Source organism: Erithacus rubecula, assembly GCF_903797595.1.
Source record: "Erithacus rubecula genome assembly, chromosome: 3".
In the NCBI taxonomy this organism is placed as follows: Eukaryota; Metazoa; Chordata; class Aves; order Passeriformes; family Muscicapidae; genus Erithacus; species Erithacus rubecula.
The window spans coordinates 125227974-125247483 of record NC_136689.1 but is presented as its reverse complement, the minus strand read 5'-3'; the positions used below and the strand labels follow the sequence as shown (position 1 = coordinate 125247483).

At 38.5% G+C, this 19510-nt stretch overlaps 1 protein-coding gene across 1 annotated transcript in view; it reads left to right on the top strand.

Moving 5' to 3' along the window:
- The window catches only part of RAD54B (RAD54 homolog B), a 62893-nt gene extending 48221 nt beyond the window's left edge, over positions 1–14672 (top strand). The window contains exons 8-15 of the mRNA XM_079299759.1: positions 3582–3789; positions 4319–4458; positions 5011–5301; positions 6641–6816; positions 8966–9227; positions 10532–10598; positions 10921–11121; positions 13785–14672. Of these exons, the coding sequence (XP_079155885.1) occupies positions 3582–3789; positions 4319–4458; positions 5011–5301; positions 6641–6816; positions 8966–9227; positions 10532–10598; positions 10921–11121; positions 13785–14011 (1572 nt within the window). The 3' untranslated portion in view covers positions 14012–14672. The remainder of the gene's footprint in view (positions 1–3581; positions 3790–4318; positions 4459–5010; positions 5302–6640; positions 6817–8965; positions 9228–10531; positions 10599–10920; positions 11122–13784) is intronic.
- Positions 14673–19510: the final 4838 nt, after the last annotated feature.

The following is a 19510-nucleotide window of genomic DNA, read 5'->3' as shown; positions in this document are numbered from 1 at the left end:
TTAATTTTTCATTCATCATCCACTGCTGTTGTTACATACAGTAGGAAATACATTATATTTGACTGCAGGAGGCTTGTAAGGGACTCTCCTGCTTTTTTTTTTTTAAGGAGTTCAAACTGTCCTGCGCACTTGATTTTTTTTCCCAGGAGAGGGATGTTGGTGGCTGTTCCCCAGTGCCTCAGCAATTTTCCCATCTCAGCTCACAGCCTGAAAGTGTAGGAAAAGAAAATGGTTTCTGAGCTCTGGGCATCTTCTGGTGGTTGACCATGCCAGGAGAAGTTCAGAGAAGCATTGCCTTTGTGCTCAAGCTGCAGTGTGGAGCCTGTATACTGGTTTGGGACAACACTGGGTCTTCCCTACAGGGCTCCTCTGTGTCTCTGTTCCTGTTTTGGGAAATTTTCTGCTTTGAAAATGACAGTAAAAATACAACAAGAAAGCAGGCAGTTAACTACAGTCCTGGAAACAACAGGAAAGCTCAAGTCCAGTCCCAAACTTCTGGAGCAATGGGTGCATGTCCTTGCACCTGGTCCTTACTACTCCTTGCTTCCTCCCATGTGCTGAGCCTCATCATGAGCAGCATTGGGGACTGATCTGCTGCACGGTACTTTGTGAGATTAATGTGCTGGATTCATCCCATAGATTCATCTGAATCACCTGCTAGGAGGCTCTAAAGGTTGTGATAATTAAGTGGTGCTGCTTTTACAATGTATTACACCATCTGGCTCCAGACTTAGTTGTCTGTGTTTGATAACTGATCTTGTTTGAAAATAAAAATACCTTCCAAGGCTTTAGACTGATTTGCTTTTGCAATTAAAGAGGTTCTTCAGCTTGTCAGCTGTACTCATAGGCTGCTTAGTTAGTGAACACTGTTAGGAAGAAGCATTCAGGAATTTAACATCTGGAGCCAAGTGGAAAGGTAAGGGACATGTCCACAGTAGATTTTTTCAGTTTTATGCATAATTGAAGACAGGTAAACAGTCCTAGTACATTTAAAAGTTTGCATAGAAATGTAGGTGCTTCTAGGAAACTTTTTTTGGGGAAGCTGTCTGTCCCATTACAGTGAGTATTTAGTGTGTGCGTTTCCTTCAATAGACATGAAAATTCTTGGTGTTTTTTGAAGGAAAAGGACTTGAGGGGCATATGAGAGAGGAGATGGTTGCAGTGATTTTCTGACTGGTAATACAGAAATAGAAAAATAGAAATCTATTAGAAGACTGACATGTTTTCTGGGGCTGGTTATGGACTCTTACTTTCTGTTGGCCAACCCATCAATGTTAAGGGCTAGTAACAAAGATAATTATAGAATAATCATGAAATATCCCATTGAAAGGAACTCAAGGATCATGCATTTTGCCAGCTTTTCTTGGCAAAAGCACCATCTAGACAAGATAGCCCAGCATATTGTCCAGCCAAATCTCCACCACTCCCCTGGGGAGATTATTCCAATGGCTGGTGGTTCTTATTGTGAAACATTTTTCTCATGTGCAATTGGAACTTCCTCAGGAGTAACCTTGTAGCCATTATCCCTTAGTCTTTTCCATGTAACTTCATGTAAAAAGGAATTCTCCATCTTCACTTTAAATAGTGGAACATGGTGATAAGGTCTCTCCTAAGCCTTCTTTTCTCAAGGCTGAATAAACCCAGTTCTCTCAGCCTTTTCCCCTGTCACAGGTTTCCCAGTCTGTGGCTCTTCTCTGAACCTCCTCCAGCCTGTCCACATCTTCTCTGCACAGCAGGGACCAAACTGAGCACAGTACTCCAGTGTGGCACTGAGCAGAGTGGGATAATGACTGCTGGATCCCTGCTGGTGATGCCCTTGTGGATCACATCTCCTGCAGGGTGGTTCTCTCTTCCAAAGTGTCCACTTTCCCACTCAGTTTGGTATCATGGGGAAACTTCATTGTAGTGCACTTGATCCCATCTTCCTGATCACTTTATGAGGATATTAAACAGCCCAACATCAATCCCTGGGGGACCCCACTCGTCCCACACCACCCATGTGAAAAGGAGCCATTTAGCAGCACCCTCTGGATGCAGCCTCTCAGCCAGTTCCCACCAACACAAGGAGCACTCATCCATACCACAGCCCATCTGTTCCAGAGGGAGGCTGTGGGAAACCATACTGAAAGCCTTGGAGAAATCCAGGAGGCAATATCCACCCACCCCCACATCAACAAAGCAGCTTATTTTGTCACAGAGAGTGACCACATTTGTCAAGCTGAATTTGTCCTTGTTGAGTTTGTGTTGGCTTTTCCCAATCCTTTGCTTCTGGTGTGTGATAGCTCCCATGAAGATTCATTCCATAACTGAAAAGTTCCTCCTTTAACCCTACTTGTAGGTGGGGGTGATACTATCCTTCCAGTCCTCTGGGACATCCCCTGCTCTCCTTTGACTTCTCCAAAAGTTATGCAGTGACCTTGCAATGATGTCAGTCATCTCTCTTAATACCCCTGAGCAGTGCCAGGGCCATTAATCCATGGGGGCCAAGGTCTGTAATAGCTCACCCCCTCTTCCTTCAGTGACACTGGTGGGTCTGTATTTGCATTAGCCTGAATTTTTGTTCCTGGAGCTGGGGACCCAGCAGTGCTGGTGAAGACAGAGGTGAAGAAGGTGCTGTGACTAATTCATGTCTCCTGTTTATTGGTGGACCAGTATTTTCCTTCTCTTTCTGCTTGTTTTTTTATGTACCTGAAGAATTGTTTCTTGCAGTTTTCAGCATCTCTGGCTAAATTAATTTCTAGCTGAGCTTTTGCTTTTCTGTCTGCATCCCTGCAGGCCTTGACAATGCCCTTGTAGATCTCAACAGGTATTTATCCACATTTCCATTGCTGGTACACTTTGCTTTTGATTTGGACTCAGAAGCTTGCAGTTAAGCCAAGGAGTCTCTTGCTTCACCTGTTTCCCTTATCTTTCAAGGGGATACAATATTTTCATGCTTCCAGAAGAGCATTCTTGAAAAAATCCCAGCACTTGGGGGTTCCTTTGGGCTTCTTGAAATCTCCCTGCAGAATCCCTCCCAGCTGAGCTCTGAGCAAGCTGAACTTTGCTCTTCTACAATCTGATACCTAGAACCAATTCAATAGGTTAAATAATATCAATATTATACCACATTCAATTAAAAAAGTTAAATTAAAAACTAGAAAGGGAATTCTGGTAGAATGTGGTAACTTCCTACTGGACATTACCAGGCTGAGAGCTGAAGTGACTGTACAGGGAGCTACCTGTGGCCCTTTATTATCTTGGCTTTAATTATTTATTTGAAGCTTACCCAAATGCCAGCAGTGGGAAGCTATTACAGGAACTCTCTGCTCTTCACCTTCATGGTAATGTATCTCAGAGGATTTGAAGGCTTGGAAGAATAATGAATTTTCTTTTAATGAGATGGTAAAATTCTAAATTGCTGTATCAGATCTCTTTTGCAAATTAGGAAAGTATCAATAATCCAAAGTCATGAAGGAGATAGTAAGTATCACGTGAGAGGAAATTTCTGTACTTACTGTATTTTCAAAGAATGTAATGATTTTTAAGGATGTGATCTCCAATGCAATAGTTGTATGATGTATTTTCTTTTGTGCATGCAGGACCACAAAGTAGAAGAATTCATTGGCTCTCCACTTTATTCAGTTATGATAATCAGTTATGAGATGCTGCTGCGATCTTTGGATCAAATTCAGGGTGTAGAATTTAACCTCCTAATCTGTGATGAAGGACATCGTCTGAAAAACAGCACTATTAAGACAACTACAGCCCTTACTAGTCTGTCTTGTGAGAGGAGAATTATCCTTACTGGTTAGTATCTATAGTTACTTTTAATATTTTTTAATGTTGATAGTACTAGGTTGGGGTAAAAGAAAAAGTTATTCTAAGTACAGCATGAGATCAGTTGGAATTTTGACAATGGGTATTAAGTGAAGAAGTCTCAGGTCTTGTAAAAACAGGATATTTCCAATTTTTTTACATAAATGTAAAATTTACCAGTCTTCAGGGGCAAGCAAGATGCTTTGGATCTTCTGTAAGGTAATCAAGACTCTTCATACACTCAATGTTTTCCCTTAATTATTTAATAAAATTGATTTAGAACTTGACTTTTTAAATTCCTTTGTCAGAACAATTATATCTGCAGTCTGTTTAGTTAGGAGTACAGTATCTTGTTATTCATGGTAAAGTTTTAGATCAATTCAGGACTCTGAGAAATTCATGTCGAAATAAAACATCTGTTTTCAAGATGCATTCTCAATATTAAACCCTGCATTCAATGTACTTTCATCAGTTTAAAGAAAAAATAACCAATTGCAGAATTTTTTTTTTCCATTTCAAGGTACTCCCATCCAAAATGACTTGCAAGAATTTTATGCATTAATAGAGTTTGTGAATCCAGGAATACTCGGTTCTTTATCCACGTATAGAAAGATATATGAGGAACCAATTGTCAGATCTAGAGAACCTTCAGCAGCAGAGGTATGTGGTTAAAAATTTCATTTATAGAAGAAAATTCGTAGTAAAGTGAAATTTAAATTCTATGGAGTAAAGTGGGGGTCAGGACTACTAATAGTAGCTGAAACTTTTCACCTTTCTATTTGACATAAAGTCACTTTTTTCCCAAAAGGAGCAGAAGGAGAACACACATGTTAAAATCACCTCATTTCAGCTGCCTATTAATTATCAGGCAACAACTGTGCTTCCATCACCTGCATTCCCCAAAAGGCCATCTGCATTTTCTCCACAGTACTGCAAGGTCTGCATGCTTTCACTACATCTCAAGAAATTCTAGAATATAATTCAAGTCTTCGATGTCATCTGGGACATTGTTTTCCTTTGCTTAAGACTTAGGAAACCAGATATAGAACTAATGCAGTGGTACTAATTGGAGAAGAACTGGTCATTGCAGTCCCATGTCAGAAAGTGGTATCATGCTTTTAAGAGGTTATTTAAATACTTAATTAAAATCATACAGAACATTGTTCTGATGAAATGCAGGATTATAATTAATTTTGTGCTTCTTTCTTGTAGGAGGAAAAGGAATTAGGAGAAAAAAGAGCAGCAGAACTCACACGCCTCACTGGCCTCTTCATTCTAAGAAGAACACAGGAGGTTATAAACAAATTTCTGCCCCCCAAAAAGGAGAGCATCATCTTCTGCCGACCAGCAGCACTGCAACTTGAATTGTATCGAAAACTGCTTAGTTCTCGTGTTATTACATCCTGTCTACAAGGCAGGCTGGAAAACAGTCCACACCTAATATGTATAGGAGCTTTGAAAAAACTTTGCAATCATCCCTGTCTTCTGTTTAAAGCTATAAAGGTATCTATTTGCATGGGAGTGTGTGTTTGCAGTTAGTCATTTTAGCAGACACAGGCCACTAAAACTGTGTTATCAGTGTGCATGTTGCTTAAGGCCATTTCCATACTCTCACATACAACTTGCTTTCAAAAGTCTGCTTTCAAAAGCACAAGTGTTAGGAAACCTGAATGTGCTCAGGAAAGGTACCTCACCAGTTTCCTATTGCCTTATCCTGTTTTCTCTTTCTTAATGTGTTTTCCATCTTAACTTGTCTTTGAATATTTGTGAGAATACATACAAATGTGAATTTTACAAAGAACGCTGTTAACTAGAAATTACAAGTCTAGATTACTAGTATGTAGTTTTTCTGTTGGTTTCTCTGAAACCTCCCTGTCCACATGATAGTTTCACTTTTTCAAGCTTAATGAGACTGGGAGCTGCAGGCTCAAGATGTCAGGGATACTAGATGTCTCTGTTGCCACTTCTGGGATTGTACATAAAGAAATGTTCTTCCTGTAGGCAAATAGAATGATAGTTAGAACTTGGTGATAGTAACTTCTATGGCCACTAGCTGAAGTCCAAGTGTGCTGGGTGGAAATGTAAGATTTAAAATACATGCTTCATGACTTTGGTGTAATATCCACAGTGCAGTATCAGTGAAGTTCATTGCCTTTACCTCATAGTATAAGCATTAGAAAATTTTCATATGCAAAAACACAAGCCTTTATTAAATACTGGGATGGAAAGGACTGTATGTGCAAGTCATTTATTGCCATTGTGGTTTTGGCATTTGAGTGGTCTGGCTTTTTCCTCCCTGTGAAACATTGATTTTCTAAGTACAGCAAAATATTAGCAGTATTTCTTCTGCTATTTTATTGGTTTTGCCTGCTAGCTTTTTTCATTTCCAGTAGTATAACTGAATTTTAATGATAGTATTTTCCTAAACAGAGTGAATGATTGGGAAGCTTCATAATAAGATATTAGGGGATTTAGAAAGAATAAACAGTGTATTGATTTCCTCCTCACTCCCAAGATTTAGATGTATCTTTACTGTGGAAATACATTTGTGTGGTTGTTTAAGTACAGAAGTTGTACACATTTTTCAGTTTTAAGTATTTCAACTTTCTACTCAGCTGCAAACAATGTCTTAGATTAGAGAGTGCAATCTAAAATAAACACTGTAGGTATTTTGAAACTTTGCTTTCAGTCCCTTATTGGGAAGTTGTCATGCTGATGCTCACATAATAGATTGGTTTGTGACAGCTTTTTATGCCTCCTTTTTTCTTTGTGATAAAACTGTATCTATAATAAAAATATATGTTAGAGGAGATATGGAATTTTAACCCTTTATTTTCAATAGGAAAAAAGCTGTGATCCTGTGTCTGAGGAATATGATGAGTCCAGCCTCTATGAAGGTGTAATAGATGTCTTCCCACAGGATTATACTTCAGACACTTTCTCTGAAACTGATTCAGGAAAATTGCAGGTGCTGGTGAAGTTGTTAGCAGCAATCCATGAGCTTAACTCTTCTGAAAGGCAAGTGTGAAAGAAAGGTAGAAGGGAGGCAATGGGAGTGACCTTCTGGATATTGATTTGCTTTTCAAATGCATGGGAATGTAACATTCAAAATAAAAGTATTGCAGCTGTTTGCAGGGCTGCCAAATAAATTTAAGCATTGTAGTCCTGGCTTTCTTGTTAAATTGTGAAACTAGAATTTGCAGCTGACATAATTTTTAAAGATGCTCTTCATGTTTTTTCGAGATAGTGGTACTTTACACTATAAGCAAGTAAGATATAGTTTGTTACAGCCGTTGTGCTGCACCCTGTACTTGCAGAGGCTTTCCAATGCTTTGTTATCTTCATGAGAAGATGTGTTAATCTATTAAATTGCACTGAAATTTTTTCATTACTAGATTATAAGTTATTTCCTCTTTAATCATGCTTAACTGCTCACTGTTTGCTGTCTTTTCTAAAGTTCAGGGCAACCATTCTCAACAGATGAACTTACCCAGCAACCACTTATTTTCCTTGTGGTAAATGCCACTGACATGTGGGAAAACTTATGTTTATCCTGGGGTAATAGGATGCACATGATTAATTTCTGTGCAATCCCTGATTTGTGGGAATCTCACATGACCTGGTGTTCCAGGATAATTTTTTATGGACTCATGCCTTAAAGCCCAACTATTCCAAAAGTATTTAACTTTTATTTCAACTGATGTTTAAATAGGACACACTGTAATTCAGTAGTGGGAAGTAATAGAAGATCTCTTGACACTGATGTAATGGAATATGAAGATACTTTCATTTTATAAATCAGGAAGTTGAACCTGTTGCTGGAGTTTATATACTTAGCATCTATTGAAGCCAATGACAGCTGAATATCTGGATGTACTGGCCATATTTTATTTAGGTCAGTGAAACCAGGGGTGTCAGTAAACATGTATCTCTCTGTAGCAGTACTTCAGGAGCTGCTGAATTGAGGCATTACTTTATGCCTTTAAGTTTTGAAGCATTAATTCAGTGCAGCTCTCATTTATTTTTTCTTTGGTTTCACTGCTTTCATTGGCATTAAATAGTTTTTGCAATATACAGATTCAATTCCAGTCCTAATCTGAAGTTTACATTCTATTTTTGAGTGCAGACAAAGCTGTGAATTTTGTGTTGATTGACAAAAAAATAAGTCTTGCAAAGTCTTTACAAACAAGATATGGTTATAGTTCAGTTGTAAAGTGTAATAATAAAAACATTCTAAAATTCTTCTAAAATGTTAATGTTTTCATTTTCCCCTGAAATAATTTGCCTAATTCTTCAGAAGGTGTTTTTAATAAAAAATATTTTTAAAAAATAATGAAATGTATCATTATTAAAAAAAAAAAATATTATGTTTAGTTTAGATTACAGAAGACCTCCAAACGAGATCTGGCAGGAAATGCCAGATCTGTTCTTTTACTTATGGCTTAAATTCAAAAGATATTTGTCTACTTAGCAGAATCATCCTCAATATTTGGGAGGATAAGAATGCTGGATTTTCAGACCTTTGAAACCTTATTAGGCAAAATTCAGAGAAAATAGACCAACATAGCCTGGACCATTACTGTAAGGGATCAGACTGATTTTGCTTTCTAAAAAAATGCACTGTCTATCTTTCAGTAATCTTCATCCCCCCATTGTTTTCAGCCATAAAATGTAGGAAAGAATCTCTGCTTTCCTACTAGACTTTCACTATGATTTTTATTAGAATTTTCTGAGGTTTTCTGTAGAAATTCATAGTAGCTTTTTCAATAAGTAGAGTTTATATATATATTATTTATTAGCTCCTACAACATCCTCTGCAAATGCTGTCTTAACAGTTATTTTGTATAAACAGAGATTTGAATAAAAAAATCTGTCTTTGTGATTGGTTCTGAATGCCTGCAATCTGTGCATTGTGCCAAATTCTGTTGCAAAAGGAGACATCAATTATTTAACATTGAATGCTTTACAGTAGGTATAAGGCATCCAGATCTAGTATCTGCTTCTAATTAATTGGAAATGTTTTATTTCATATAGAGTAAAAGTAACCCTGGGTTAATGTGCAATTTTTCACTTTTATTTTTGTTTTCTTATATGTCTTCAGTAATTTGTTATTGGACTTTAATTTTACCAAGCTCTAGGGTGATGAGTTTGTATTGCTCTTTGACAGAGTCGTGTTGGTGTCCAATTACACTCAGACATTAAACGTGTTACAAGATGTCTGCAAACATTATGGATACTCCTATACTAGACTTGATGGACAGACTCCTGTCTCCCAGAGACAACATATTGTTGATACTTTCAATAGTAAATTCAGCCCAGCTTTTATCTTTTTGCTGAGTTCAAAGGCTGGTGGAGTGGGACTGAACCTGGTTGGAGCATCTCATTTGATCCTGTATGATATTGACTGGAATCCAGCTACAGATATTCAGGTGTGGTAACAACTGGGTACATGTGGGTTGGGATGGGCATCAGATGAATTCTTGACTGATTTTGAATTGCCTGACTTTACATGTCTTATTGCTACCAATTACCACATTGTATCTGGACAAGTACCACAATGAGGAAAAACTCCTTCTGAGAAGAAAAGAAGAAATATTTCTCTGTCATATTATATGTATTGGGAGCAGTAGAAGCCCCCTTGCAGTAAAAAATAAAAAGATTAAATTCTGTTTTCTTAAGAGGAGTGAGTCACATATCCTCTTTGTCTTTTGATGTCTTTTTATTTGTAGAGTTGCTGGGTTTCTAAAAAGAAAAGGAAAATGGGATTAGGTTGCATAGCAAATATTGCTGTTGATTTGCAATCCCTGAGAAAAAAGGAGAGACTCTGATCAGAATTGCAAGAATGAGAAAATCACATGGCAGTGATGCCAAAAGAAAGAAAAGCAAGCCAGTGCTGTGCTATTCTTGTAAAGGCAGTGTTGGCCTCAAGGGATTATTTAGTTGGCATAAGAGTCTTCAGTTAAAATTGTCCTTAAAAATAACAATTAAAAAAATCTTTTTATGAACTCAGTAAGAAACTCTTTATTGTAGAATAATGCTGTGTCCTTAATACCTGAAATAAGCCCTGATTCTTGGCCTTGCTCCTCTTCCCAGGGTGAATTAGTACCCTCATGTGGTCACTTGTCTTGTTGCTTGAAAAGGTCTGCTAAATCAGACAAAATTGCTACAGGCTGCCAGAGACTGTGAACCCTGTTGTGTTTTGTACCAATGTGTAGGTGTAACCCATACATTTTCAAAAAAAAGGTCATATAGCAGTACTCAGTTTTACATTCTGTTTAAGAAATAAAGGAGGTCTGAACAATCACTTTTAAAATTTCAATAGGAATGTGAAAGTCGCTTCTAAAGATGTAATGTGGCAAAAAAACCCCAATTTTGGAGATGGGGGAGAATGATCAGTATTCTGAAATATTAAATAGTTGTTAATGCTTGGAAAACAAATATGAAAAGGGGATTTATTTCAGGAAATAATTGAAACACATATTTTCCTACTTTAGTGTACAGAAAGGAAGAGAAGCATAAAGGGCAGAAAGTAAATTATATTTTCAAAACTATTTACAATTAATGCTGGAAAACTTACACAAACAATCACAGAGAGTTACTGGAGAATTCATTATCCAGACAACATCTCTGAACAAGTGAGCAGAACTGGTAATTTGACAGTGAAGGCTACAAGCTCTAGTAAATGATCTCATTGTATAGCTGTTAATTCTTTTCATCTTTCTGCTTTCCTCAGGCAATGGCTAGAGTGTGGAGAGATGGTCAGAAACATGCTGTCCATATCTACAGGCTGCTAACCACAGGTCAGAGATGGTGCTCAGCTTACCCAGAGTGAGAGAGATGTGGACATTTTGTCCATTAAAAGATGAGAGGGGATGTTTTTGGAAATAATTTGTTCTTTAAAAATATATATTGTTTGTTCTTTAAAAGTATATATTTGTTCTGAATTCAGTTAATATGGAGACATCACATTGATTCACTTGCCTTTGCTTTGTTTTTTCTGAAATAACTGGAAATACTGATTTAGCATTTCCTGTGTATAATGTTATCAAGAAATGGATTTGACTTCTCTGTAAATACTGGTCCAAAATTATCCCTATTTATCTGTTTTTCTTTTCAATACAGGCTCAATAGAAGAAAAGATTTATCAAAGACAGATCAGCAAACAAGACCTTTCTGGGGCAGTTGTAGACCTTTCCAAGACATCTGAACACACACATTTTTCTGTTGAGGAGCTTAAAAATCTCTTTACTTTACATGAAGATTCCAGCTGTGTTACTCATGACTTGCTAGAGTGTGACTGTATGGGAAAGATTGACCATCAAAGTGAGTTTGTTTTTCATTATCTCTGGCCACTGCTGAGGAATCCGTTCTTAATATATAATCTCTGGAGAAAACTTTGCTGCTCAGTAAAAGAGGATTGAAATAATGAGGTTCATTATGGAATCTTCCACATACTGGCTGATTTATGTAATCCATAGGAGTCCTTCATGAAAGGAGGAGGAGGAAGAATAATTCCTTGCAGTAACAACCAGTTCATTTATCATGCAAGTAGCAAATATTCACATCTATCCTTTCTGTAGGAACCTGTCTCCTGTTCTTTTGGCATATCAAAGTTGTTTTCATACCTTGCTGTGTACAGGTATATAGGTTTAAGTTGGAAGCAGGATTAAAAATACAAATGATCCTGTTATGTTTGCATCTTATCCATTTTAGTTTTTATAGCTCATCTAGTTTCTAAAAGGAGTGTTTATTGCCTTGGTATGTTTCTCTTTTGGGGCATGAAGAATCCATGTACACTGTTTGCAGGAGTAATAGTGTGGTGCCAATACTGATGTCTTCTAAATTCACACAGAAACCTCAGTAAGAAGAACTCAAGAAATGGGTACATGGTGTGTTCTCAATAGACAGGGGCAAGAAAAGAAGTAATGCAAACCAAATGCTTTTTTGTTTGATGGTTTGCATGGTCCCAAGTAATAGATTAGACTTGTACTTCTCATTTCATTCTAATCAAAATGGGGAGGACTTGGCTAGTGATAGCACAGGGCTTCTGTAGCCATAAGAATTTGATTATCTCCTTTATTTTTGCTCCATATGCTGATTAAATCATTTTTGTATCTTTAATGATTGAAAAATTAGACCTTCTGTTTCTGCATAAGTGATTTTCTAAATTTGCCATCCTCCACTTAGGTACTATTACAGGATCTGTGTGGGAAAGGCCCTTTTGTGTTAAATGTTAGCCATATTTTCCCAGTGGTATGCAGTGAGGCAGGTGTGGCTCCTGGAATGCAGAAATCCAAAGGAATTTTGTGTTGCTACTGTGATGAACACTGGTGCTTGTGATTTCATTTAGCAGCTTGCAATTATCTTAACATGTTGACATCTGATGCTTTGAACATCCTTTGGTTTCATCAATTCAACCACAACATTGGCCTCTTGGGTTCTTGGGTGACCTTTTCAAGGGTAGTTCCTGGTCCCAGTGAGCAAAACCTTTTGGCAGTAAATCTAGGAAAAGCCTGAAGGCCATAATTAGACTTAAGTGGTGGTAATGATAGAGTAAGGGGAAGGTTTGACTTCCTAAAGAGCAGAGGACAACCTGGCTCATTGTTCCCCTAGTCAAATTGTTGAGTCATGAATGTCAGTGTGGTCACCCCAGAATGCAGCTCTCACTAGCTGGTCTCTTTGCCTTTGCTAAGAACAGAAAACTGACAATTTACTGCATCAAGGAACCAGATTCCAGGTTACTGGGGATAGATTCTGCTTCACAGAAAAGCCAGGAACTTTCAATGTTTTGTCTCCTTCGTTTTTAGCAAGTATGATTCTAAAGATAAACTAAAGAGCAGCCAAACAATATAATACAGGTCTCCCGACCATCATTTACTGTGGTCCATTCACACTGGGGTCATCTTAAGAAAACTACAGTGGTCTTAAAAGGAGGAAATTTCCTGTGCATGGATCATGTAGATGGCTTGCTTGCTATTCTGCTGGCCTTCACATCAGCTACAAAGGTGTAAGCATGTTGTTTTACCTGATCATAGTGTACTTTAGGAGTTAGGAAGGCAGAATCTGTAAATGCATCTATTTTAAATTTTCTTCTGGCAAGTAAAAAAATATATTTCAAATCTACTTCAAATGTCATATGTCAGTCAAAAGGAAAGTTTTGTGTTTATGAGTCTTTATGGGCTCTCAGAAACTTAAAAAGACCAGGAATAGCCTGAGTCATGCTGCTTATATCACTGGTCTTTCCTAACATACACATAATACTGCTGGGAAAATATTTGATGGCAAGTTTTAAACCAGTGACAGTAATGATGCAACGTTTTTCCATACAAAACCATTTCTTTGTTTATCCCATGCATCAGATGAATCATAAAGCCATCAATGTGTGATGTGCACTGAAATGACCTGATACTATCTGGGGCTTTAGGATCCTCTCTTAAAAGTGAATTACTCTCACAGCAATAGTCTTTTCCTTACTGTGATATACAGCATTGTGCATATTGAACAACTTGGCATAGTCTGGATGTACAGACTGTACAGATCTAGGGTGCTGAGTCAATGAAACAGCCACTCAAATTACTCTTAGCTGGCTGGAGTGATTCCTCTGGGAAGAAATCGAAGCTAGCGTGAATTTTGCTGCAACCTACATCTAGATTGAGATTTATCTAAAGGATGAGAGCAGGCCAAATGTCACAGAATTAGGAAGACAGAGGAAAGGAAATTGGCAGATATGGTATTTCCTTTCCTATCCATGTGTAAAAGGATTTGTCTTCATGCTGGCATATGGTAATTTTGATAACCTCAATCACTGAGCAAGAAACAGCCTTCCCTCTCTTACTGTGGATATATGTTTGGATTTTGTTGGTACAGAATGATTATATGTGTTGTTCTATTTTGCCTCATTTGTTATCACCAACTGTTTTATTGATTCAGGCTGAAATTTTCTGTCTTAGTTTTCTCTGATTAGTCTACTGCATCATTTTTTTCAGATACTTCTTCAGAAAAGCCTCCCATATCTAGAAGCTGCCAGCTTGAACAAAACCATGGGAAGCCTAATTCAAAGAAACCACTTTCCATGTCACAATTGATGCAATGGAAGCATTTCTCTGTGCAACATCAGACTTTTGCTGATCCTTTCCTTGAAAGGATAAAAGAGAATGTTTCTTTCATTTTCCAGAATGTAACCACTCCTATTTCCCCACCTAATAAAACTTGAATGTCTTTTTCTACATCCTCCTTGTCATAGGCCTTGTAAACAACTGATGTGCAGTTGCTTACACTGTTCATCATTGTTTACAACTATTGCTCTTTTTGCCCAGTTCTGTGTGTGTTTTGCCCAGTTTGTGTGTTTCTCATGAAGTTTCTGGGTAAATGTGATTCCTGGTGTTTTTACAAAGTTACAGTTATTACTAAGTTAATCATACTTGCTGTAATTATAATACAGATTTTTAAAAACTAACTTTGCTTTCCAGTATTCTGTTCTTTTGTTATAATAATTAATAAGATTGTTTTTATGCACATTCCTACTGTAAGCCTACTTTGGTTTATAGTTTTCATTTGATCATAATGATTTATGGCTTGTAAAGCTGGCAACTCTTCATTCAAATTTTATAAATTAGACCATGCTATATACATGTATATGCTGTTAACAAGATTCTGGTTGGATTTTTGTTATAACAATGTTATGTGTCTGTATAAATGTAGCTTTATAACAAGGTAGATTTTTTTTTCTGATGAATTTACAATTTAATGGAATTCAGAGCAATAGTCACTAATGTCCAAAAATCTGAGTGCATGGCTTGATACTGTGTCAAAATATTCTAAAATTCTCCTATTGCATTTACTTGGGAAAATAAACTTTATTTCTCAGACATACATATTACAGGATTATCTTCATTTTTTAAACTCCTTTTAAGGATATGTTTTGCCAGACTGAAGTACTGAGCATTTTTATTGTATATTTTTTAATGACTGTATTTCCCTTCTTTGAAGACACAAGCATTCAAAATCACTTTGTAGCTTTTAAGTGAAGTAATTTGAAATGCCCACAAGAGCAGAAGAATGGATCATTTTCTGAAATACTCAAACTTACAGAATTTGAAAGACATTGAGCAAGAAGAGGGCTCCATTGTCATAATCCTGCATTTTATCACATGATGATATTTGGTATATGTGGCAACAGAGCCTAATTGCCCAACCAAATTTCAGAAATATTTAAAATTATTCTCTGTGTTATTGTTGATACTGCCTCTTTCTCTGGACTGGCACTGAATTCACAGCCTATCCTAACCCATCATCAGACATTTTCCTTGAATTTTGATGCAGTTTTGGAACTTGATAGCCATGTGCACTGACCTCTATTTGCCATTCATATTTATTTCAGAGGTTTTTTTAAGTTTCCTTAAACTCTAATGCTGGATGACACCAGGAAGTAATGAAGACCAAAGTAAAAGAATGATTAAGTCATCAATTCAGAGCATCTTTTTGGCATGCATATTGTGTTCTTGGTAATAATTAGAATTATGCTAATAGGCAGAGTTTAAATATTTTACATTTTAGGCTGGCTGTGAAGGGCTCATTCTTCACCCTGTCAGTGGTGGTGTGGTGGCCATGCTTGTCCTGCTGCTGTGATGCCTGTGTGCTGTCCAAGTTCACACAGCTTATTTCACTTAGCAAGGACAAGGTTTGCAGCTCTGTAACTCAAGGTGGAGATTCTAGGCACTCTGTATAATGATGGTTATTGTAATTAATGGTTATCTGAGACTGATGATACTTAAATCTGTGCTGCCCATAAATCTCTACAAGTTTGCTCCTGTCTGTAGGAGCACGTGCTGGCCTTCTCTGCTGATGCTATCACACTAAGTAATGTTGCTTCAAGGTCAAGAAGGCTAAAGCAGCCCATAAGCCACACTCAATGCCAGCCACAGCTTCAGTATGATTCCCTGTCTGTGCCAGCTATGCCAAGCTGCCCCAGATCTCTGGCAGTGGCAGCTGCAAGGTGATGCTCAGGGGACAGCTCCTCCAGCACCCACCCTGCTAGCCAAGTGTGTCTCCCCTTCACCTGTCACAACTCCAGGGCGTGATGGAAGTATGCATGTGCTTCTTGGTTGTGTGGGGAAGACAGGACTATCCAAGGAACAGGTTGCACATGGCATTACACGTGATGCAGATTGAAAATTTGATTCAGAAATTTTGTTTATCCTGAAAAATTATGTGTCTCGCTGGAAGAATACATTGTGAAAAATGTAGGAAGCATGAATACAGACTAATTTACTGTGCCATCTGTGGTTCTTTCACAGTGGTCTGCAACAGCCTTCATGAAACCAGCCCATCCTGCTCAGGTTTTATCATAGTACAATAATCAGCATTTCCATACATACTGCAGCAATTGGACATGTGAATTTATTCACCCTTAGGAGAGATGTCTCCTAGGAAAAGTCCCTGTGGTGAATTTAATCGAACTGCTGACTGCTAAGGTATATTGGGGATTTCAAGTCTCCAGCTATGGCATGTTGCCCCTTCTCTTAACAAGTGTGAAACCCTAGAGAATGGGGAAGATGCCTGATGCTGAAAGACAAGTATCAGGAGGAACTGATACTTGATCTAGCAGATGGTCTCAGATGCAGCTTCTGGATTCCTTGCCCGTGATGCCAGCTCTAGGGCCCTATGTAGGTTAATAGCATGGTCTCACAAATCAGTCGTAGTGTCTTAGACCAAAGACTTGCTCTGCAGAAAGGGGAGGCAAAGGATGTTGAAGCAATAACTGTGCTCTAGTGAAATGCTTGAAATACCTGGTGTTAATTAATGTACTTGGTTGCCTTTTCCTGTTTTTGAAGGACACAGGCATTCATCCACCAAATGGCAGCTCTTATGGACAGATGCCAAGGAGCAAGGTAAGTCTGCCTAACAACAGGTCTCAAATGCTGTCTCTTCATTTCATGAAGAGCAGCAGATACTATAGGTGTAAGCACTGTGGCAAGCAGCATATTCTTTCAACAAGTGCTGAGCAAAGATTGCCAATATTTGCCATTTATTAGTGCTGTGGGATCAGTATGGAGGTATGCCTGGGCAGCAGGTGGAGGCTGCAGTGCCAGCTAAACATCCCAGCCTGAGTGTGAGATGTTGAGGGTTATCAGGTCAGGGTGTGCTCCATCCAAGCTGAGGCTTTAGGGCACTCCCTGGTATAACACTGATTTGAGCTGGTTTTCACCAGTGACCCAGAGGAGTGCTCGCCCTGTCAGAAGAGAGATCAGGAAGACACACTCTTTAGGAAATGGTCTCCTTATCTTAGAATGGCTGCTGCAGGTTTCTGAATCACACTGGGCAGGGAGGCTGTCAGCCAGTCCTCAGATACAGCAATCAATATTGTGTTTGTTCCTTGTGAGGTCTTAGATGGGAGGAGGAGATTTTTGGAAAATTTCAATTCTGGTACAGGGCATGCTGCCAGAGAGACAAGTGTACTGTGTGTTCCTGCCTGAGACCAGCCCTGATTTTAAAAAGCAGGAGTGGTGTTTTATTTATTTCTGTATACTGCAGCAAAGTTTTATTTTAAAATGGGTTTCATATGACTGTTTTTGTTGATGCAGCTTTTAATCATCTTGGCAGGAGTCTTCTTGTCACTGAGATTGTGACCCTTAATCATTATTCACTTAAAGAACAGCAAGCTGAATTATAACTCCATTCACTTGGATGTCATACAAGTTTGTATGGCAACTGCCAAGATATGTCTTGCACTCTGACAAGAGGTTGACATCAAGTCCAGTTAAGGGTCTGCCTTTTTCAGAGGTCATAAAGTTCTTTCACTTTTCATCTGGTACAGAGAGGTGCCAAGTGGTGACTGAATGATTCTGTAATGGAAAAAAAAAACTCTTGGGAAGTTCTTAAAATGCCAGATATGGAACAAGCTTTGACAACTGCTTGGGTTTACCACCATGAATTTGGAAAGACATGCTCCAGCCCTTGCAGGCAAGTAAGGCACAGAAGGAAAGTTCTTTCATGTGCTTTCCATTGAATGAAAAGTTGACGTAAATCATGGTTGTTTATGTGTGGCTTAAATAAATGATGTGTTTGTGGCTAGAAGATCTGGGAAGGCTATAAAGAACAATGAAAAAAACCACTTTGGGCTTTATGGAGTAACTGAAGAATAAGCTGAATGGAAACCGGTTTTTAACGAGGCCATATGTGCTTTTCCTTAGTGCAAAAGCAAGGCTGCTTTTGTAGGCATGGGCACTGACAGGACTTAGAATGAGTGATGCAGTGTTCCACTCTTGTGAGGTGGTATGTGCTTGCACAGGCAGCCCCAGTCAGGGCCAGGTAAGTAATCCTCAACACTGCAACCAACTTGTGAGTATTGGGCTAGAAATTTCCCTTCTTGGGGACATTGGTTGCTGCTACCTTTCTCTGGCTTTCCATCAACATGTGGAAATATAAGCAGATTTGAAGGAAATGTGTCCATCTAAAAGCCTCTGTGGCTGTTGCTGCTTCCAGCCTTTTCTTCTCTGCCTTGATGTCAGCCTGAGTTCTCCCTGTACTCCTTTGTTTGCTTAGTTTGATTTACACCCACTTGACAACATATGCTCTTCATTCTCCTCTAATTAATTTCCTTCCAAGTAGGCAAAATATCAGTCACTGTGACAAAAGCCTGGGCATGTGTGAGCTTGTTTTTTGGAAGTTTTCTGTCAGTTAGCCGTAGATCTTTTCCCTCTGTTCACATATCCCTACCTTGGCCCAGGTTTTAGTTTTCTAGAGTGTGAGTTATGACATGTAATAGTGAGTTTCCTCTTGACTTTTCAAAGTTCCTTTTGAGGGATAAATTTGCCCAACAATAGAAGTGCAGTCTGAAATTTCCTCCCTCCACCTGGAACATGTTGCCTTTGATGGGATTTTCATCCTGTATGTGGTTTGGGCAGACAGGTCTCCACAGCCTCATTGAATCAACAGAGAGTTCTGTGCAGGAGTCAAGGCTTATCCAAAACTTTGCAGACCCAAGATCTAAATTCAATTCCCAAGCAATGAGTTAAGTAGATGAACATTTATTTGTTATTCATGCTAATGTCACATTTGATGTATGTACTACAAATGTAGAAGGGGTTAACAGGACAATGCTAAAGCTGGCCAGCACTTCCTGCTTAACACCACTTTGCTCTTTGTTACTATGAAACTTTACCTATTTTCTCCTCATCAGTTTTGTGTTCTCAGGCTCATTTATATTTGTGTTGCATCAAAACCTTCAGCAAAAATATCTGATCTGTTCCAAAGTCTGGGTAGGAGAAAACACTTTGTTTTGTCCTTATTCCAGAACTGGAAACCCTTCTGCTGAAATGCCTTCTTGCCTTCATATTTTGGATAAAGACTTAAAATAGAGGTGGGAAAAAATAGGAGGAAAAGGAATGGCTTCTGCACTAGCATGTTTTTCACTGTTCCCCTTAGTTTCTGCACCAGTTTATAAATATTTGCAAAAAAACAGGCAGTAGGAATATTCTTTCTTTTGAGCAGCTAAAATGCCCCCTGATTTCTTCTACACTAGGCTTTTATGAGACTCAGAATTGCAAAGTGTCATCAGTTTGAGCAAGCTGCATTCCCTCAGAGCTTTTACCAGTGACCAGGCCCTGAATGCCCCACATCCCACAGAGTGACTAAATGCAGTCTGACCAGAGCTGTTCCAAGAAATTCTTTCTGCAGTTCTTGACTCCAGTTGCTCTCTGCTGGGCAGGGC